General features: G+C 40.2%; 1 protein-coding gene across 1 annotated transcript in view; it reads right to left on the bottom strand.

Annotated features, from left to right (window-relative positions):
- Positions 1 to 12,330, bottom strand: part of TMEM163 (transmembrane protein 163) — a 74,168-nt gene extending 61,838 nt beyond the window's left edge. The window contains exons 1-2 of the mRNA XM_063288717.1: positions 12,027 to 12,330; positions 8,498 to 8,617 (exon numbers count right to left, since the gene is read on the bottom strand). Of these exons, the coding sequence (XP_063144787.1) occupies positions 8,498 to 8,617; positions 12,027 to 12,195 (289 nt within the window). The 5' untranslated portion in view covers positions 12,196 to 12,330. The remainder of the gene's footprint in view (positions 1 to 8,497; positions 8,618 to 12,026) is intronic.
- Positions 12,331 to 22,765: the final 10,435 nt, after the last annotated feature.

Here is a 22,765-nt window from a genome sequence, read left to right as displayed (position 1 = left end):
GATGAACTCCAAGAGAACGAAAGTCAGATCCAGCTTAAATCCTTAAGAAGAAAAGTGTGCAAATCCTACAAAACAAGACACAATTGCCAACAATCCTCCTTTCCAAAAAGGAAAAATGGGAAAACTGTAAAGAGGCCAGAGTGGATATCCATCTCTAAAATATTGAAGAGAGAAGGAAACATGTACAGGAAATGGAAACAGGATAGACGCTTTAGGGATTCTGTCAGAAAGGCTACAGCTCAGAATCAGCTATGGCCTGTGCAAGACACCAAGAGCAACAGAAAGGGTTCTCTGGATACATTAGAAATGAAAGCTAAAGAGGACATGTCCTTTTCGTGGGGAAAGTAGTGACCCTTGCAGCTAATGGTTACAAGGCAGAACTATTTAACTTCTATTTTGCATCTGTATTTTTTCAGAATAGAATGGAACCTTAGCTGCTCATCGCTATGCACTGGGAGCAAGGGTTTGCAATTTAGGATAAACAAGGAGGATTAAAGGGAATTTAGCTAATTTAAACAAATTCAGGTCTCCAGGATCAGATGACTTACATCCCAGGATACTAAAGGAACTAGTAGCGATGATTGCAGAAACCTTTTTGCTAATTCCTGAGAACTCCTGGTAGGACTGGTAAGGTCCCTGAACAATGGAGTACAGCAAATACAATACCCATCTTCAAAAAAGAGAAGGAGGAGGACTTGGAAAGCTACAGATCAGTCAGCTTGACATCTTTATTGGACAAGGTCATTGAGTATTTAATAAAACCGCAACTTTGTGGGGGACTTGGATAGGTATGAGAGCCTCGTGTGGTGCAGAGCGGCAGGCAGCAGTATTGCAACCGAAACTCTCCCCACGACCCGAGTCCGATCCCAGCGGAAGCTGGATTCTCGGGTAGCCAGCTCAGGTCGACTCAGCCTTCCATCCTTCTGAGGTCGGTAAAATGAGTACCCAGCTTCCTGGGGAAGGTGACAACTGGGGAAGGCAATGGCAAATCACCCCACTATAGTCTGCCAAGAAAGCGTCGTGAGAACAGCGTCCCCCTAAAAGGGTCGGTGCTTGCACAGGGGACCTTTCACCTTTCACCTGGATAGGTATGCTACAATTAATAGGAGCCAGCATGGGTGCGTTACAAATTGTATCAGACTAATCTAATCTCCTTCGATAGAATTACTAGTTTAGTAGATTAAGGGAATCTACTGAAGGGAGTCTACTAAGGTCCAGGTACACCATAGATTTAGTGTATCTGCACCTCAGCAAAGCCTTCCATGAATTTCATCGTAATATTCACCTTAATAAAATAGTAAAATATGGGCTAGATGCTATTACTCTTAGAATTCACAACTGGCTGAATGACTACCCTCCAGAAATTGTTGTTACTAGAACAACTTGAAGTATTATGTTGAGTGCCCTATGGCTCTGTCCTGGGCCCTATGCTGTTCAATTTTTTTTATCAATGACTTGGATGAGAGACTTGAGGGGACCTTTAACAAGTTTGCAGATGAAACAAAGCTGGGATGCAGGGCTAATATTGCAGAGGAGAGAGAGAAGATTTTAAAAAAAAATCTTGATCAGTGGGCTAAAATGAAGTGGTTGGTATTTAACAGGGAGAAATATAAAGTTCTGCATCTGGATAGAAAAAAAACAATAAAGGGACAATATAAAGTTGGGGAGACCTAGCTTGGCAATAGGACAGTGTATATGAAAAGGATGTGAGTGTCTTAGTTGACCACAAGTTAAATGTGAGCCAGCAACAAAGCCATTCAAAAGCACAAGTACTATCTTGGGCTGCATCAACAAGAACCTGAAGTCCAGCATATGTGAAGTAATCAGACATCACTTGGAATATTCTGTCCAGTCTGGGTATAAGTCAAAAAGGACTGGGATAATTTGGAGTAAATTCAGAGGTTAGCTACCAAGATAGTGAGGACTCTGGAAACCAAGCCTTATGAGGAATGGTTGAACAATCTAGATATGTTCAGCCTACATAAGAAGAGGGAAATCTGTCAGAAGTCTTCAAATAGTCAAGGACTGTCAAATAGAAGTGGGGGCCAGGGTTGGGGGGCAGAGGTCTATATCTGTGTGTTGACAGTCATGGGGTGATTTGATTGGAGTTTCCTTTTTTCCCCCACTGGCCTGGCAGAAGAATGTTAGTGGACTCTCTGGCCTCCGGAAAGTTTTCTTCTCCTGTGGAAAGTCTTTGCAAACAATGACCTGAGGTGCACCTGGAGGGAACTGGGGCAGTGGGAGCAGAATTGGACTGGTCATTATTGAACTAAGCCTTCAAGCCATTCTCTTTTTGTCTTTTTGTCTATGCTTGAATCAGGCTGCTGCTGCTGCATGTATTCTGCTGGCTTTTTCCAACTTTTTCCAGCTATTCTTCATCCTTGCTGTTTATAGACTGGAAGCATCTGGGATGGGCTAACCCCAATATGACCCACAACCTACCCCAGAGTGTGCCAGTACAAAGGACAGGGAGTGGAGGGGAGGTAAATGAGAGTGGATGGGTGGCAAGTGCGAGGGGGTAAGTGTGGATGGTTGGTGACCACAGCAATGTCCCCCCCTTCCCCAGCTGCCAAGTGTCTGAGTGCAGAAACAACTGAGAAGGTATCATGATTGTTCTATAGTTATTATGGAGGTAAAGGAGAAGGCGAGGATGACTGCATGTGCTTTATGGACTGGGCAGTATTGAGTCGGGGGATAATCAGGAGGGGAGGAGAGGGCTAGCAGCTCCATCAACGTTGTGACAGGAAAGAGGAGATATAACAGGAAGCTGAGGATGGGCTGTTCATTTGGATGGCAGGGCTCATGCGTACCAGCCTCCAGCCCTCAAGATTCATCCCCAATACCAGGTCATCAAATCTTCAGTAGCCCTGGACTCCGTTTGCTGTTACTGAATGCTAGATTGGTATGGAGTAAGATCACTCTCATCCATGATCTAATTGTGGATTTGGCAGATGACCTAGCATGTATAATTGAGACCTGGTTGGCCCAGGGGGGAGTTCCATCTTTGAAATATGCCCATCTGGGTTTTGAATTTGGCACCAGCAGCAAGCCCAATTTGAAGGAAGTGGGGTGGCAGTTGTCATCTCAAGACCTTCAGCTTTCAGAAGCTGTGCTCTGCTGATATCCAAGTGTGAAACATTCTGGTTGAAGTTACTGTGTGAGCTAGTTGCCAATAGGCTTCTGGGTGCAGTTCAAGGTGTTGGTTATCATCAATAAAGCCCTTCATGGCATAGGGTCTGGTCATCTGAGAGACCCTCTGTCTTCTGTAGTTTCTGCCTATCCTCTATGCTATGGTCTGGCAGAGTTGGCATGCTCTGGGTCCTATCCATTAAACAGTGTATCTGATGGGACCCAAGACTTTGTCAGTCACAGTGGCTGCCCACTGAAATGGCAGCTCTCCCCAGAGAGCTGTATGGCCTCCAACCTGACCTTTTTCAAGCAAGCTCTTAAAACCTGGCTCCTCCCTCCAGGCCTCGAGAAGCCCTAAAGTGGGTGGCAGACCTCTTGTGGGGAAGTCTGGTTAGTCAGAATTTGTGTCCCCTTCCCCCAAGATACTTACTTTTGATATTGTCTGTACTGCATTGCTTTAACTGTTTCATTCTAGACAACACCCAGAGCAGTGATAGAGTTGGGCAGCTCCTAAATTTAATAAATAATCTACTTCTGTCCTCCAATGTGGACTTCCAGTTATATGAGTTCTGTTCCATGAGACTCTAATTCATTATTTATGTACTACTGATACAATTTTGTTTTCATACTGAAGTCATAATCATAATTTAAAATACTTAGTACTACTTGTTGTAAGATTAAAAAATAGGTGCTATACCACCAGTAAAATCAAAGCATACATTGTAATCTTGTTTCTTCCAAGATATCTACTACAATACAAGATATTTATATTTGATACATATTTATTTTAGATATTTATATTTGATAAATACAAGATATTTATATTTATCTACATTGTATTTTATATTGGTAAATTGTTTGTTTTATCGGATTTTAATGTTTATTGTTGTGGTTTGAATTTTATTATAAACTGCCCAAAGTCCCTCTTGGGGGAGATGGGCGGTAACAAAATTTGAATAAATAAATAAATAAATATCACAAATCTTGACAGCAATCAGACAATATAGCTTACTAAGACATAAACTATCCTTTTCCCTTTCTGAGACTGAGATTAAATTCTACAGAATCCCCATGAAAATGCAGCCTCACAAGGTAGACCTCTTTCCTACTCGATGTCTCACAGAATCCCATTCCATGAAACACAGCTTGAAAAACCTTGGTACAGGATGCAGGTTTCTATTTATAGAAGTACATCAGACAAAATGCTTTCTAATTGTTCAGTTACAGAGCAAAGTCTACAATGCTTCTTTTCTTTTATCTATATAAACACATTCTTTCTCCTTTTCTTTTTTCATCTTTCCAGCGTTCATCTGCTTCTCTTTTCACCCATCTGTCTCTATAGTCTTAGTTTTGTATCTACTTTCCTTATAATGAACTGCCCATTTAACTCTTTACTTGCATTCTATTAATAACTGTAATCTACCCACTTATCACCCTCTGTACACTCTGAAAATGTACTTTCTCTTAATACCCTCTGTGCACTAAACCATAAACCACAGTTTACAAACTACAGTCGCTGAATCCACACAAGAAACTAACCCACAAGCAAATTATGTGATATTTTATATCTCTATGCCAAAGGAGGTGGGACGCGGTGGCGCTGCGGGTTAAACCGCTGAGTTGTCGATCGGAAGGTCGGCGGTTCGAAACCGCGCGGCGGGGTGAGCTCCCGTTGCTCGTCCCAGCTCCTGCACACCAAGCAGTTCGAAAACATGCAAATGTGAGTAGATTAATTGGTACCGTTTTGGCGGGAAGGTAACGGCGTTCCGTGTCGTCATGCTGGCCACATGACCCGGAAGTGTCTATGACAACGCCGGCTCTAAGGCTTAGAAATGGAGATGAGCACCGCCCCCTAGAGTCGGATTCAACTGGACTTTACGTCAAGGGAAACCTTTACCTTTATGCCAAAGGAAATGTAGTAAAAGAATAATGCCCTCGACTTTTCTTTTTATAGCCAGCATCAAAGAAAGCATAAATTTCTGCTTCCAAGAGTACCTTCTTAACTAGCAATTCTCACATCATAAGGAAAAAGTTGCTGTATGAAATAGTAATCTAGAAGCCATTTTGGTAGCTGAAAAGATCTTGACAGAGAAGCTGAGATTTTGCTTTCTGATCAAAAGCCAGATAAACCAGACCTTGATATTTTTACTAAACAAAAATTACTTTCAGTAAACTTATTCTTATTCCCTAAGAGAAAAACCCATTCTTTTAACTAGATAAACCAAATGGTAGGTAACTTAGTACAACACAAATTTATTTATTAGCCTTTGTTAAGAATGTCAGATGAATTCATTCTAAATTTATAGTTTTAGCTTGACAAGTCTAAACAGGAAGAAATAGTTCTATTTACTCCTGAAAATACTGTATTCTTCAATCTAAAACTCAGGTTAAAAAGGAGAGCGTACATATTTAGCCATAACATGAGAAATGTTCTTTGTGCAACAGTGGATTAATTCATATGCCCCACAATTCTCTGATTTATATATAGAAAAAAAATGGTTTACACTTCATGGTAAATCATGTTTATTTAACCATGGCTCATTGAACAAGTCACAGTAGCTGGTTTGTACAACATATTGAGTCAGAACCCAACAAATCACATTATAGTTTAGCATTATGTGTCAAAGCAGCCCCAAAACAGTTAGTTGGAATCACTGAACACAGGATCTGATTTGCCATTTGATTACTTTGCCATTGTGAACAGTTTGAATGAGAAGTAGTTTGAATAAGCAGCAGCTAAGGAATTGTATGCTAGAAAACATGTGCCATAAATAGCAGGTATCTAAAAGGATTCTCAGACCAGTGAAAGCCAATCACATCACACAGCTGTCAAGCAAGCACTTCAATTGCCTAAACATGGAAACTGCTGACAACAGAAGGGAAATATGAAATGAAAATACACAAAGCTTTCATTGAAAGAAACAATGGGGAATCCTAAGGCTAACCTCCACAAATGATTAAGAATTATGCTCCCACAACTTGTAAAGAACTGTTTCAGTGGGGCATATGGATATCCATACATAGTCTTTGTTGGAACAAATTCCTTTGGACACAACTTAGATCAGAAAAAAAAATTCTTGGGGATGTTGGCTGCTACTCATCTGAGTAACATAATCACATTTGAAACTTCCTGCATCTGTTCCTTTAGGAACTCCTACTTGCTTTAGTTTCTTCTGTAGGACTCCCACTCCTGAGAATGATATACCTCCCAGTCTATGTACTTGTTTTTTTACAGTGCTGAAACACAGGAAATTATGGGCAAACGTTTAGATTTTGATTAGAATATCTGATAATTGAATAAGCTGCACCTTTACTCATTCTTTTTTGGAACTGGGAAGCAAGCATTCTAAACTATAGGAGGGGTTTCAACAAATGGGTATTTAATTCTGAAAGTCATTAGCCCTTTCCTGTATTATTAACTTTCAACAAAAAGTCTGCCTTTTATCCTAAAGTTGAAATATTTCAAATACTGAAGTATTTTCTTGCTTTGCATTTCTGATTTCCTAATAAACTTATTTTTAAAAACTATTCTATCTTATCTATCACTTTAAAACCTATACATCTACCCACATGTGCGCAATTAATAGCAGTTACCTGGAACTTACTTCCATCGAATACAGCCGTGGGTACTTTTAACAGAATGCCTAGGGCTGCATTACGCTGCACAGTCCTAATTCTGTTCATGTTGCTGGCTAACAGAGATATTTTGAGCTTCAGTTAAAAAGTGAGATACAGTATCTCTAAGTCACTAAAAAAAATTGTTGCAATGGACAGCTATCAAGTCTGTGAATATAAGACAACTTTGAAGAATATGGCTATGGATATACAGTAAGTGACAACAGGGAATTCTAAAAACCTTGCTTTATCTCCTCAGTTCCCTACATGTGGCACTTCAGTTTCAGACATGGTCTGCTCTCCACTTTCAATGTAAGTCCCTGCTTACTGGCATGTTTTAATATAGTAATACCAAGTGATATTTAGAAAGTTTTATCCCAAAGTATTAATGCAAATTAGCACGGTTGGTCAACACTAAGAATTATGCTCCACTGATTTCATCTGCACATACTTCAAGCAAACCCTGCAAAAAGATTGTTAACAGTAGCATATCTAAAGCACACACTGCAATGTTATTAATACTACATCTTGCCAGATTAAAAAAAAAGGGGGGGGGGAAGGTCTCTGAAAAGCTGCAGCTCATGTTCCCTAACCCTTTTGCCTAAAATGCCATAGACTGCTTTCCCAGCCACAGCTCCTGTCTGAGAACTCTTCCAATTCCTAGGTAGCAAATTTTATCAATGGCATAGAACAAATCTACAGGAGCTATATTTTGCTTTATGGATGAGTTCTGCATTTATATTTCTTTCCTTCCTTTGAAAAAATGGATACACAGTGTGTGTGTTTTCCATACAAATTACTCCAAGTAATATATGCTGAATTCTGCAGAGCCCATTTGGCCAAAGACTAATAACCCCCCTTGGGAGCTGACACCAACTTTCAGCAATAGCCCACTGCTACAGATTAGCACAGGAACATATGCTGCAGAGGCATCCAGTTTGCCTTTCCCGCATTAAGATCGTATTTTCACCATCTCACAGAAATCCTTTCTCTTTCTAATTCTATTTTTATAGCGAAGAATAAATAAATATCCTGGCATTTCAAATCCAACAAATGCAACTTATTTTTGAACCATTATCAAATTCTGCATCTCATACCACAAGCTCTCCCCATCAAGTTCAAGATCATTTCGCATTATTCATAGATCAGCTTCCCTACTAGCAAGTGTACAGCGTTTTACCATTGTGCTGAGCTACTTTCTTTTTAAATGAAATAACCTCTTTCCTTCATCTGATTTTTAAAGCAACATTCAGTTTTGGAGTCCGCACAGGATAATTGACAAAAAAATAACATATTGAATAGAATGTTAACTTGAATAGCCTAAAGTAGAAAATCATATCCACGCGGGTATCATTAAAGCTACCTCAAGGAATCTCATCAAAATGGTAGGCTGCACTTCGAACATTAACTAGATGTTATATTAGAATAATTATTCCATCTTTGCGTATGTTATCACAGTGTCTTTGTGTCCTGTACAATAATGAAGTTGCTCAAGGAACTTATTTAACCCCTTTTGTTTAAAAAAGACAACCCATGTTATCCTCTATTCCACTAAAAAAATGCACACACTTATACATCTATAGAAATCCCAAAAACACCAAGATCTATTCTTTCTTCTAACCTTCAACAATTATGCCATGTTCAGGAAAAAGAGGACAGACAGCTTTTCCTATGTAATTTCAGCAGTATCATGTTGTGCATTGTACAGTTACTGAAGACGCAGTCTAAAGATCTGAAATTGTTCAATACTTACTGAATGCAGCCACTGCCAAAGCCAGGGTAACAATAATGGAGGCCCATGAAACCCACAATGCCTTCTTTCTGTAGTTTTGAGCTTCATGAGGTTTTAATCTTGTACTGCTTTCTAGTAAACCTGATGAGAAGAAACAAACATATGTCCTTTGCTTTATTCCTTGCCACAAAAATATAACCGGATCTGTACAGAATCAACCAAGTACGCCCTATGCGTACTTGTATCCTATAGTACAGGCCGTCTGACTACCAAGAAAGGAAACATGGGTGCATCAGTTCAGGGTTCTGAGCCTACATGTCTGTAAGGCAGAAGCAGCCTGATTGCTGCCCGGAGCACACTGTAATCATAAAGGAGGTGTGTATGTATGAAGGTTTCACGCTACCTTGATGGCTCAGTATTCACACTGCAATTCCTAATTAGATGTCAAAGCACAAGGGAAAGCTTGCTTGGGATGTCTGTCAGTCAGAACCACCAATCTAAAAGGTAGCTTTATGAGAGTCTTTTTTTAAAGAGACAGCTATATATCTGAAAACTAGAGCATAGATATAGGTGGTAATAGAATTTATTTCCGTTTTATTTTCTTTTTTCAATTCTAAGTTTATTGTTTTATCAGCAAATTTAGCTTGTTTGTCTATTTAATCACAACATTTGAAAAATTGTTCTGGGCTCCCCTCTCTTTTCCTTAAATGTTATTTCTAAAAAAAGAACGAATACCTACTTTTGTACTGATCACTGTTATCTTTTATGGAAGCACAGTCTTATCAATCCAGGCCTAACTATCAAACAATTGGATTAAATAAAGCCCTCTGAAATAGTGGATTCTAGGATGAAAAAATACAAGACTCAGTAACCAAGGCCTTAAGCAAAGCTATTCACAAGATAATAAACTAGAATTTTATTTATTTTTAAAGTCTGTTATGGGTGGAAGATATACAAGTCTTCTTCCCATACTAATCTATATTTTTCAATTTAATTTGCTTACTATTACTACCTAATTAAAACCTATGCATTCTAATTGCAACTAAAATACCTGAATCTGTTAAATTAAGTCAGATAAATATTAATAAATAGATACACTATATAGTTCTTCCAGCTGAAAATGATTCGCTCATTATTTAGTTACAACTGTTAATCCTTTAAAGACCTATGGAATATAGGTACAGATATATGACAGAGACCTTTGCAATTACATACAAGCATCATATCCCTACCAACTATGTAACAGAAATATTGTCTTATATGCATCATACTTCTGGACCACATGCACAAAATTCATCTAGAATAACCATTAAGTTAAATTATAAACAAGCAATACAAAAATTGGTAAAACATACATTGTTTAAAGGCCACAATTCCTGGACAAAATTATTCTGTTTTTAAATAATTCTAAATGCTTTTATAACATAAAATTGTAGCATACATTGTGTTGTGATGGTTTTTTCCATCTTTATTTAAAAACAAATTTTATAATTTATATGAACTATATTTCTAGCTGCTTATATCTTTAGGAAATTGGTACAATTTAATGTTGCATGAAATATCATATTTTATATTTTCTGATTATTTCCAGCTCTATTAATTGGACATAAATTTCTTTGTTTTCTAACAAATGGGAAAGGGAGAAATTTTATAAGTAATATTCTGAGAGGCTGACTTTAAACTTTCTAGATGGGCTACATTTAAAATCTTCATGCATTATGGCCCAATGAAAAGCACCTGAAAACTAAGGTAGTGCATTTAATAAACACTTCACGATAAAAATATTTCTAACATTCCCCTGGGAATATCCATCCAGTTTAGATGTATTACTGAAAAGAAAGAAGGCAAATACAGAAACAAGCTTAGGGGGGTTCTTTTGTCTCCAACAGACAATAATGTCCCCAACACACACATATTTTCTCTTCTTTCATTTTAGTTCCTTTCTCAGATATGACAGAAATCTCAGCCTGAGCATATACTGTAAAAGGTAATAGTGGGAGAAGTATTCTTGGTTAAATAAAGACCATGCTATTTCTGACCCTAAACTCTTGAAATTGGACCTTATATAGTTGACACACATTCCTGCCTAGTTCCAAAGTAATAAGCAAGCTACCTTCAAATTTTAACTACTTTTACTGTATTTTAAAACTGGACACACCACCTCATCACCGCCACCAATTTTACACAATAGAACTACAGCCAGAATATTATCTGAGGAACAGATCTAAAAGAAGCCACTGAAAAAAAGAATTATGAACAATAACCACAATGAAACAACAAGGAACAGGTTTAAAGGAATGTCTGAATTCAAAGGGAACTTCCACCTCATTGTGGGAGATGGAGGGTGGGGGGAACTCAGAGAAAGAAACAAATATATACAAAGCCAGTGAATAGACACGTGCAGGGCAGGTGCCGCTGTCAAGAGACAATAGATGGAGTGTCCATTCCCTGTAAGGAAGGGTGGAGAATGGATACACAGCATCCTTTCTTTGCAATGAATGAGGCGGTCTGCTTGCAAGTCAGTGAATGCATTTTGATTTGCATTTTGAATACAGGCATTCAAGCACACACATTAAAAAAGCGGGTGGCATGGGATGTTTTTATTTTTCTACACTGATAGCTGGTTTAATGCATATTTTCAAATAAGGAAAAAATCAGGGGAAAACGCAGGAAGCAACTCCGCAGTTAATTTACTAGCTGCCTAGGTGGGAAAACAGATTTTGCCCACACGGGGAGAAAGCTAAGGCGACTGGAGGAATGGTAAAGGGCAGGAGGGAGAAGTCAATGGAGGTGCTCAGATCCGCGTTAAGGGTGAAAACGGCGAGGGGTTTTAAGGACCCTTAAAGACTAAAGCTATTCATTGTCGCATAAACTTTTATTAATACCAGTGCTCAGGAACTCTTTTACCAGAGGCGATCACGGGCGACTGCCAGGACAGGTGCGGGCAAAGAGAGGCTAGTCAGGAGAGCATTTGGACCAAAGAGACGGAGGCTTTTAGAAGGAAAAGGCAATGGGATTTTGGAAGTCTTCGGTCAAGGACGGCGCGGGCCTGAGAGAGTCCCGGCAACAAGAGCAGGTCCCGGGCCAGGCGATTTTCAACCGCTGACGAGCCGCAGGAGAAAGGCATCGCTGTGGGTCCTCAAGTGACGTAGCAAAATGTAGCTCTGCGCTAAGAAGCGCGCGCTGGCCGTCGGTGGAAAGAGTTGATCAGGGTTTCTGGGGCTGCCGCTGAAGCGGCTCAGAAGCGAAGCTGAAATTGCGGGAGGGCTGGGCAAGGTGCTCACTACAGAAAAGTCATCTGGGAGAAAAGAGAGGGGTCTTCTGTAGAGAAGCATCGATAGACAAAGCAGGGCTCCCCCGAAATTCGCCAGGGGGCTTGAATGTGCCGGGGGGGCGGGGGTTGGAAAAAGCGGCAACTTAAGAATAGTTCGAATTCCGGGAAACCAAAAAGAAAAAGAAGTGGAGAAAGGGAGGGTGGGGCAATGTGCGCCGCATGATGGGACCTGGGACGAGGCGTCGGCGGGAAGCGTCCCCGGACCGAAAGGCTCACCTCTGTCTTCCACCTCTTCGCTGAATTGTACGTCCTCCCCGATGCGCAGGTGTTCCCCTTGCTGCGGGTCGAGGGCAGGATAAGCTGGCGCGGGAGTGGTCCCGGGAGGCTGCAAAATGGTGGGCTCTGGGGTGCTGCCCAGCTCGTCCCCGACTGGAAATGCGTCCATGGCTGGCTGAGCAAGAAGATGGGAAGCCGAGCAGCGAAAGAAGGCGGTGGCAGGAGGAGGAGAAAGAGCGCGCTGGAAGGCGGAGGGGGGCCGGGCGGGGGAGACTCGGGAACCGCGCGGACGAACAGGCGGCGAACTGCCCCTCGCCTCGCTTTCCCCGGCCGCCGCGCTTCCTCGCCAATCAACCGCAGGTGGGACCCCCCGGCAATCCGCCTGGTCGCTCAGCTCCTCCCACCCTATACTAGGCGGCGGCGCGCTCGAACTCTTCCTCGACCGAGGGGCGCAGGAGATGGCTGGCGTCCTAACTCCAGAAGGGGCTCGCTCAGCGCAAAGCTCCTCCCCGGCGCACGCCCAGGTATAACTGCGTTAAACCTGCAGGCCGTCCCTATGCCCTCCGCGCCTCGAAACCTGAAACTGCTAGCGGAAGCACCGAAGTCCCTTAAAAACTGAACATCAAAGGGAGGCGCTGGAACCGGCCACGTGCAGGCCCCGCTCTCTTTGAGAACGCGCTGGTTTAAAGCAGCGAGCCCCGTTCACCCCCCTGAGCTTGCTAACAAGCCAGAGTTGCCATACCTGGGTGGAGATACTCCAGACGACCCTAAGAGCAGATGATAATGGGACAACGGTAACGCTAGCAGTTGCCCGAGTTTCGCAACTCCGATATAACAGCATAATAATAATAATAATAATAATAATAATAATAATGTTGCCTGACTCCCAGTGACTGGTTGGCCTCCCAGCTAAGGACAGCCCCACTAATTTTTCCTCCAAAGTGAAGCTCCAGGTGATTGTGCTGGGAATAAGGAAAGAACTTCCAGTCCAACTGGGCAAATTTTGAGAGCCCCGAATCTACTAGTTTAATACATACATTACCCCTTGTAGTTCCTAACATGTATTAGGCCCACAGCCACAGCGGTAAAACCCATATTTTCACAGGCAGAGATTTAACAGAGGGAAGTGTGTACATGGAAGTGGGTTTGAACCCCGATGGCATATTTATTTCAGTAATGCCCGTAAGGTGGTCAAAAGCAGGCTGGCTAGTGAACCCTGTCCAGCTATTGCCAGGGGCTTGAATGGGAAAGGAAGAAAAATGATGATGTTTCGGACTGTAGCTTACAGCCTCCATCTTGTACTCAGACTTCAGGGTCAGACTGCGTGCAAGGTCAGTGCAGTGAAATGAAAGGGCATAAGTGTAATAAGACCAGGACAATTAACCTACAGCTTTTTAGGAAGTCACATGTACTGTACACTCCAACCAAAACAATGGCAATTGGGAGGATAGGAGTGATGGTCTCTGTTCTCCCAATCACTCACTTTGAACCATTCTGCTTCGCTGCATGTGTTTGAAATACCTGTACCCCATTTGGGTTAATTCAGCAAATGTTGATGACTGGCCATTTTATTAAGCCATAGTTAACTGACTTGTGATTAACTGAATCAACATGAATTAGCTAGGTTTCACCCAGGTACTATCCCAACATCCTACCCCCATTTGTTTAGAAATGTTATTGTTGTTAAGTCGTGTCCGACCCTTTACAACCTCATGGACCATAGCACGCCAGCCCTTCTGGTCCTCCACTGTCTCCTTGAGTTTACTCATTCACCTTCATTGCATTGGTGATGCTATCTAACCATCTCATCCTCTGCCGTCCCCTTCTCCTTTTGCCTTCAGTCTTTCCCAGCATCAGGGTCTTTTCCTCTGAGTCCTCTCTTCGCATTAGGTGGCCAAAGTATCTGAGCTTCAGCATCTGTCCTTCCAATGAGCAGTCAGGGTTGATGTCCTGTCGGATTGACTGATTTGACCTCCTCGCAGTCCAAGGGACTCTTAAGATTCTTCTCCAGCACCACAGTTCGAACGCATCAGTTCTTCGGTGCTCAGCCTTCCTTATGGTCCAACTCTCACAGCCATACATCACTACTGGGAAAACCATAGCTTTGTTTAGAAATGAGCTTTACTGAAATCATTGGGCTTTTTGCGTATAACATTTTACCCAGGAATAATTATAAAAGGTAATGTCTCCCTTGACTCAAGTTTGAATTATCATCATCATCATCATCAAATTGTATGCCACCCAACTTCCAACAACTCTGGGTAGCTCATAATAACCAACAAAGAAATTACAATAAAATCAATAAAAGATGATAAGCACAACAGACCAGATGGAATGAAGCGAGGGGTCTCACTCTCCCTCCCTGAAGGCCTGGGTGAAGAGTCAGGTCTTCACGGCTCTTCTAAACAACTGCAGAGTGGGGGCCATCTAGATCTTGGGGGGAACCTCATTCCAAAGGGCTACATGGGCATATTAATGCCTTTTTTAAAAGATTTTTTTATCCTACCTTTATTATTTTTTTCTTGGTAAATAATTCAAGGTGGCAAACATACCTAATCTTCCTTCCTCCTCCTATTTCCCCCAACAACCACCCTGTGAGATGAGTTGGTCTAAAAGAGAGTAACTGACCCAAAGTCACCCAACCAGCTTTTATGCCTGAGGCAGGACTAGAACTCACAGTCTCCTGGACTCTAGCCTGGTGCCTTAACCACTAGACCAAATTTGGCAACAGTACAAATGTGTTTTATCCTTCCTGCCTTCTGGGATTCTTTCTGGCTTCCCAATCTAACCCACAGCCTTGGAACTTTCCAATGGTCTCCCACTAAGTATCAATCAAGTCTATTTAATTTTTATAAAGAAGCCAAGGGCAACTAGGGGCTGTACTCAAGGAAGAGGTGTATCTAATGAAATTGTTCTTCCTTACTACTTGCAAAGATAACAGAGATCCTCTGTGAGGAAATTCTGAAAATCTTAGGATGGTAGTAAAGCCCAGAGTGGGGAAAAAGGAAGGGGATGGTTTTCATAAACTGACATGGACAGTGTTTGCACAACAGGCTTACCTATGGTTAGCTGAACCATGGTTTGTTGAGTTAATCCAATTGCCTGGATTTATAAGACACTGAACAATATGCTAACATGTGATATATTTTAATTGCTATATAGAAGCAAGAAACAGGCTATGTTCACATGACACAACCACAAACTAGTCAACTGGATTTTAGCTAGCATGTTATATAGTTAGCTTATGGTTCAGAATATCTTGGGTTGAGATTATTTAAATTAACCATGGTTATGCATGCCCATAATTTTTCTTATAGACAGTGTTATTTTCTCATCCTACGCCTGTTTTTACATCACTTGCTTACACATCCCCAGTTGCCTGGGTTCATATAACATATTGAACTGTAACCTAATTCTATGGGATGGATTCATGCAGCACACCAGATTCAAGTTCCTATGGCTCGTTTGTAGCTACTACATCATGGGAAGCTGACTCTTCAGTTCCCTGAGACTTACTTCTAGGTAAAGTAGAATAGGATTGAAACTTTCATTTCTTAGCTAGATTGGGATATGCCATCTGAAATTCTGTGTTTCTAAACAATTCTTAGCTATTCTTAGCTAACTGAAAAATGAGTTTAAAAATGAACTTGCTAGCTCAAACATATCTCAATCGAAGCGAATATTTGTAGCTCAGGGTTGAACTGTGGTGTCCCTGGTGCTCTCTGAGCCTTGTTGTTTTCTTGCAGACGTTTCATTGCCAGACTAGGCAACATCTTCAGTGCGAAGAGGGAGTGGGCCTTGCTCTCTGCTTATACACCGTGGCTTGCCCTGCTTGTGTTGGTGGGAGTGTTGTTCTCTCCTTGGGAGTTCTTTGGGCTGTTGTTTGCTGCTTGGTTGATTGCCTGAGTTAATAGTTCCTTGATTAGGGTGTATTGTGCTGTTTGATGGTTCAATCCTAGTGTTGATTTTTGCATATCTGGATGTTAATTGCTGGCAAGGGAGTGTACTGGTCTTTTGGCTTTTCTATTGTCTCTTTTGAATGTTATGTAAATGTTGTTTACCTCTATGTGTCTTTGATGGCTGCTTTGCCTGAGTGCCAGGCTTCCAGGAATTCTCTGGCGTTTTTGGATTTGGCTTGCTTTAGGATGCTCACAGTTTCCCAGTTGAAACTATGGTTGAGTCTGTCCATGTGCTGTGAGATTAAGGCGTTCTCATCATGTCTTCTGACTACCAGTTGGTGTTCATGGATGCGCTGTGCTGGTCTTCTGCCTGTCTGTCCTACATAGTGGCTGTTACAGTCTTTGCACTGTATGTTGTAAATAACTCTTGTTTTTTCTTCTTGGGCTATTGGGTCTTTTGGGTTACTTAATATGTTTTGAAGAGTTTTAGTTGGTTTATGTGCTATGGTGATGCCATGCAGTTGTAACAGTCTGTTGGTGGTTTCTGGACTGAGTAGTGAGGGGTTCACTGGCCAGTCTGCTTTTGACTGTGTTAAGCGCATTACTGAAATAAATATGCCATCGGGGTATACATCTCGTTGTGCTTTTAGAACAAGGATCCCTCACATACTGATGCATTTCCAGCAAACACAACCCTCCTTCTGTAACACCATAGCTTTAAAAGAAAAAATCTCAGTTTATGAACAAGTATCCCAAATGTCAGTTGAACAGTTCTCAGGAAGGACCAGCCACAGTATGACATCATTTATCTATGGGAAGATCTGTAATTTTGGCTCTGGTTGTTATCTAGTTATTGGGTTATTTTGTTGCAATTTTAATTTAATGTCATTCTTTACATTTATTTATTTAAATTTATAGGGTTGCCCATCTCTATAATGTCTCATAATTGAAGGCTAATGGTTTCTGCAAAACCATCTGATAGACAAACACCTCTGAGAGCTTTCTAAATATGTGATTCATTCAGTGCACAATCAAAACAAACATGTACAACTTCAGCTAATTATAAGCTGGTTTTGGCTTATTTAAAGTAATTTGGACTGAATCAATTCATCTCTAAATCAAACTAATTTAACTCAGCCCCATTCCAGTCAAAGGTTCCATTGTGTGTTGTTAGGAGCCCTACAAATCTCCATTTCTCATTAGACCTTTAGCAGCATCCCAGATACAATTAGGCAAGGGAGATGCAATGTCTATTATGTCTTAGTAGGGTCATTGGGTTCTATGAGATCTGTCACAATTGTTGCCAGGATGCTGTTATAAGGATAAAAGGGAAAGGGATATGGGAGTGACAGATGCAAGCATCAGAATTCATGTCCTATAATTGGTGCTTGCTCTGCTGCAATGGTAGTGCAACCTAATGGAGCCCCCAATAGAAAGCCTCCATGCCTTAGCGTAGGTGTTTGCTAAGTTTGGATGGAAATAGGATAGGTGCATTCAATAATATTGGTCTGAATCTATTATGAGCCTGATCCAAACTTCAGAAAGTTTGAGTTCAAAAATGTCTTGCCATTTGTGAAGTAAACAGGGTTCCTTCCATTCTCTCAAAATCCCAATGTTTAATCTTGTTGTTTCTTCTCATAAATTGCACACATGATTTTGCCTCAGAGCAAAACTCCTTCAGAGGGGATGGAAGCTAAAATCCTAAGGGAACAGAGGGGTTTTTTTTTATTTAAAAAAACATACTATTTTTGACAAGTGCTACGTGATGGTAACACTAATCAAATAATAATTTTCTTATTTCAGAATGGAATATTCTATCAATGAGTTTTAAAATATCAGCTTCTTAATAATGGCTCTGCCTACTCTCTCTCTCTCTCCTTCTCTGTCACTGGGTTCATATCTGGTGCTAGGCCCAAACATGATTTGTTTGGATTGGCATAACATGTTTTGTAAACCCAGCTCTAACTGTAGCTTATTGAAGAAGGCAATGGCAAGCCATTTCCTATTCTATTGGCACGATATATCCATGAAACCACTAGGAGTTGAGTTCAACTTGAAGGAGACTTTACTTTGCAAAATTGAATATTCCATGGGTGGCTGGGTTTACACAGTAGTTTATATCATAAGACATGATTTACAAACCTTAGTAACTGTGTTTATAGAGCATGTTGTGGCAAAATCGAAGTGCATAATGAATTAGGACAAGTTGGGAAGCCAGTGTTGTCTGATCGGGTGCTTTTTAACTCCCCGGACATATTTTTAATGGTGCATTAGGATCTCTTTGATTTAATGTCATTGACTTTGAAAACAAAATTAGCGTATCATCTGTCTTTGAGTATGTAGCTTCCTTTCCATCTCATTACTCTAGATTCTGTATTTCTTGTTTTGTCAAGCTGCCTGTTCTTTCCTCTCTTCCTCTTGGCATCACACTTCTTAAAAGCTGAAAAGAATAACAGCAGAAGTGCCACAAACACTGAGTGTGTGACTTGGGCAGGCAACACTCACCCACAAAACCTAATTTGCAATAGATTAGTTTAGACTTAATTTGCATTTAATTTAATGTGAAAACATAATGTGATATGTACCTGTGATGAGCATTTTTTTAAGTTAACAAGATTTTTAAAAAACTAACCAACCTGACACAGGACAATATCCCAAGAGCGAGCTAAGATCAGGATTTAGACAACTATTCTTAAATATGCAGTAGATGTTTTTTATTTTGAATTAAGCAAATACATTTATGTATTGGACTTCATTTCGATTTGTGTCTCTCTTTATTGCTGATGTCCTGTATATATTTTAAATTAATGTGAACGTAATCCATGTAGAAATCTGTAGCATCTGGATAATGCAGTTACTTGCCCTAAATTATTATATTTAACCAACAAAAAAAGCATCCAATTCTACCATTTGTATAGCAATCCAGTCTTCCATTTCAGAGCACTCAGACTTTAAGGTTCAGCAACCTCCAGTGTCCTCATGCAATTTCCACTTAGCAGGTGGAACTCAAGACAGAAAAATGCTTGCATCGCTCCATCGTTTGAAAACAAAAAACCCAAGCCATTTCTCACTGCTCATGTTTTTATCACAGTGACAAAAAATATTCACACTAGCACCAAGGTAGAGCATGAACGTTAAGCCTGTTGGATTAAAAATCTGGCACATCCTGTTCTTGGCCCAATCCCCCACCACCGATCTTTTTCATACTTCTTAACATTCTGCTATTTCTAATGTCAGAAACATCAGGTTCAGGAAGCCAGCAGGGGGTTTCCTTTGTAGGATTTCTCTGGCAATGGAACCCCTTTTATATATTTGGAGGAGAAAATGCAGCAAAACTTAGGGTCCATCAAATTATTGTAAGAAAGCATATGGTTGCAGACTAATACTATGTAATATTTACTTGGAACTGTACCTTCACCCCATTCTGTTTATTGGAACAAACTCCATTTTATAGATTTCAACCTTAAAGCAAGTATAAGTATGAAATAAACTCACATAAGCTTATTATTATATCCTCATGAGTCTTACAAGGAAGGAATGAGAAAAGATTATCACTTATAACAAGTATAGCCTTTATCAGTTTTCTGTCAGATTTCTGTGACAAGAACTGTGCCTGGCCATCAGCTTAGAGCTGACAAAAGGTCTTGGTCACCTGCAGTATTCAGGTGGTATGATTCCATAGAGATTAGATGATCTGAGAAGGCTAGGTGATTCATCCTTGTTCTTAGCCCCCCAAGCAGGTAGAGATGACAGACTGAGTCCATGTCTGAAGGATATGATGGGCAGCCTGCTCTGAACAGGCTAAGGGAAAAAGAGACAAACAGGCAGACAGGTGAGGACTCTGGCTATCTATAGGACCATTTAAGTTGTACTCCAATCAGCCCATTCTGTAGATACGCAAATTAAATTTAATATTTCAAATTGCCAGCAAACTTCTAGTGTCTTGAGTAAATGCTACACCCCTGAAATTCATATTGCTTGTAGAAATGGAAAGAGTGTTATGCAAGACTTCAACAAAATTTTAGTGGTTACTAATGGACAAAATATTTCTGGAATGCTAACATTTTTAAATAAAGATCTTCATAAAATAGAAATCATTGGAGGAAAAAGGATATGTTTAGCTTGTTCATTTTTGTTTGCATGTATCTCCTAGTTCAGATTAAAGCTTTTTGCTTGCATGGTAATCTCTAGACTAAAGATCTAGATTGATTGATTGATTGATTGATTATAATTTACATGCCACCTACTCAAATGACTGCAGATGGCTTACTACTGCTTAGACTGGTCCTTGGAATGTAAGACTAATAAATGTAAAGAGCATTAATTAAAATATATTCTTTAGAAAAAATAGATAACTTATGTGTCTCTGAAATTAAAAGAATGGGAATAGATGTAATAGATCTGAATGAAAGTGATCTGATGTTGCACAGTAGAGTTGCTAAAGATGCGCAAGGAAGTAAAGGTGTTGGTTTAATTATGAATGAAAATGTTAAAATGTCACAACGTATGAATTGGTATCATCTAAGTTGTGGGTGGGCATTTGAAAGTAGAAATACATGCAGGAGATACATGCAGTACAGGTAGTCCTCATTTAGCAACCACAGTTAGGACCAGCAACTTGGTGGTTAAGTAAAGAGGTTGCTAAGTGAAACTGTGAGTATGCTTACGATCTTACTTCAGGATTACCAGTATGATGATACATTCACAACAAAAGTGAATCTTACACTCCATTGAATGATTATAATGAAAGAACTAGAGATGAATTTGGGAGATAACTATGCAGCATTCTGAATGAATGCAATCAAATGGAAAGCATTATTATGTTAGCTCACATGAATGGATCGGTGAGAACAAGATGAGAAAGTATAAATAAGAAATTGTATTCTTTGGAGGCCCAGAAATGAATTGGCATGGTGACTGAGGAGCACCTGGTTTAAACATAGGTCTATTCATCCTAATATATGGCAAATGAATAAATCTAAAAGTATGAATTATTTGATTTTTTATTATGAAAGTGTGAGAACTAGTGAAGGATGCAAGGGTGATGAAATGTTCTGTATATGTGACAGACCATTTTTTGATACTGTCAAGAATGTATTTGTGGGGAAGGTAGACATAGAGGAAAAGAGAGTAAAACAAACAAAAAGTGAAAATAGAACAAGAGCGAGAAGGGAAAGTACACCATACGAAAAAGTATAAGATACTTTTGGAAAGAGGATGTGGAAGGAAAGAGGATGTGGAAACTGTGACACTTTGTGTTACAAAGTGCCATGGAAAAACACGGAGTCACCCTAATGGGATGCTTGGTGGAATAACAAACTAAAAGGGAAGATAGTAAGAGAATAATAGTAATAAATGATAGTACTATCATTATGAGAATGATAGTAATAAAAATGAAGATCAGGATAGTGCAGGCAATGGTATTCCCTGTGATACTCTATGAAAGCTTAAGTTGGACTTTGAAGAAATAGGATAGCGAGAATATTGATGCTTTTGAAGTTGATATTGGAGAAGACTCCTGAAAATACTGTGGACATGCAAGAAAACAAACAAGTGGATAGTCCAAAAAAATCAACTCAGAGTTCTCACTCAAGGCACAGGCTCAAATTATCCTACTTTGGATACATTATGCAATCCTCTGGAGAAGGCTGTAATGCTGGGGAAGGTGAATGGAAAGGGAAGAGGATGACCAGCAGCAAGGTGGATGGACTGAGTGGCAATGAAAGACCTGAAAGGCCAGGTTAGGGACAGATTGTCATGGAGGAAATCTATCTAAGTGTGGCTAAGAGCTGACACCAACATGATGGCACGTAATCAGTAATAAACATGAGGATGAGATAGAAATACAATGTGTATAGAAAAAAAATAAAAGAATGTAGTCAAAGAGAGCAAACAGCAGTTAAGATTAAAAGTGGAAGAGAAAATGCAAGATGATCTTGTTGGAAACAAAAGTGGTTTTAGAAGTGGATGAAGACGCTTAAACACGCAGCTGTCAACAGAGTGAATGGAATTAAAAATAAGAGCAATGGAATAATTTTGGATAAAATGAAGTAAGGGAATATAGAAGGAATATTTTAGAGATTTGTTTGAGAAACACAATAATATGTGAAAGATACGTGAAATTGAGAAGATTGTTGTCAATACTCGAAGAAAAAAAATGATGAAAAGCAAGTCATAAATGTAGTGGGAATGTTGAAAATGCTATGACTGCAGGTATAGATGATATAGCTGGAGAAATATTAAAATATCAGTGTGGTTTGCTTATGGAGTGACTGTGCAAATATTAATGTTTACTTAGTGCATATGAGTTGACAATTGAACTCATACCTGACAATTGAAATCATGTGTAATGGTTGCCTATCCCAAATACTCAGACTCACAAGAGGTTGCTAAATGAAATCTGATTTATTAAGGAAATTAAGGCAGATACAGAGAAAGCTGAGAATGACCAAAAGTGCGCCAAATACAAACTAAAAACCCTCGGCTACAAACGCAATCCCTCCCCCCTACTAGCCATAGCAACCACCCCCCCTCCCAGGTGCCAGCAACTGTTTTCTGCACATCCTGGGAAAGCAACCTTGAACACATGAGATAACCCAAATACATTCCAACCCGGCGGCCAACAGATAAGAACTTCCCAACGAGGAATCTTCCTCCCTTCTGAGATCAAACACGTATCTGGCTAATGACATGCGAAACGTTACGATGTACCAAGCACATTGAAACGGTGAACATGACATACTGCCCCCCCCCCCCAAAAAATGTTAAGGCCCCGGTTTGGAAGGGTAAGGATGATGAAAGCGGATAACTAGTACAGGGGAAGCTACATCGGGAGCGGCC

The sequence above is a fragment of the Candoia aspera genome, chromosome 1 (genome assembly GCF_035149785.1).
Source record: "Candoia aspera isolate rCanAsp1 chromosome 1, rCanAsp1.hap2, whole genome shotgun sequence".
Classification (NCBI taxonomy): Eukaryota; Metazoa; Chordata; class Lepidosauria; order Squamata; family Boidae; genus Candoia; species Candoia aspera.
The sequence above is the reverse complement of the archived record's forward strand: the minus strand, read 5'-3'. Positions and strand labels throughout refer to the sequence as shown.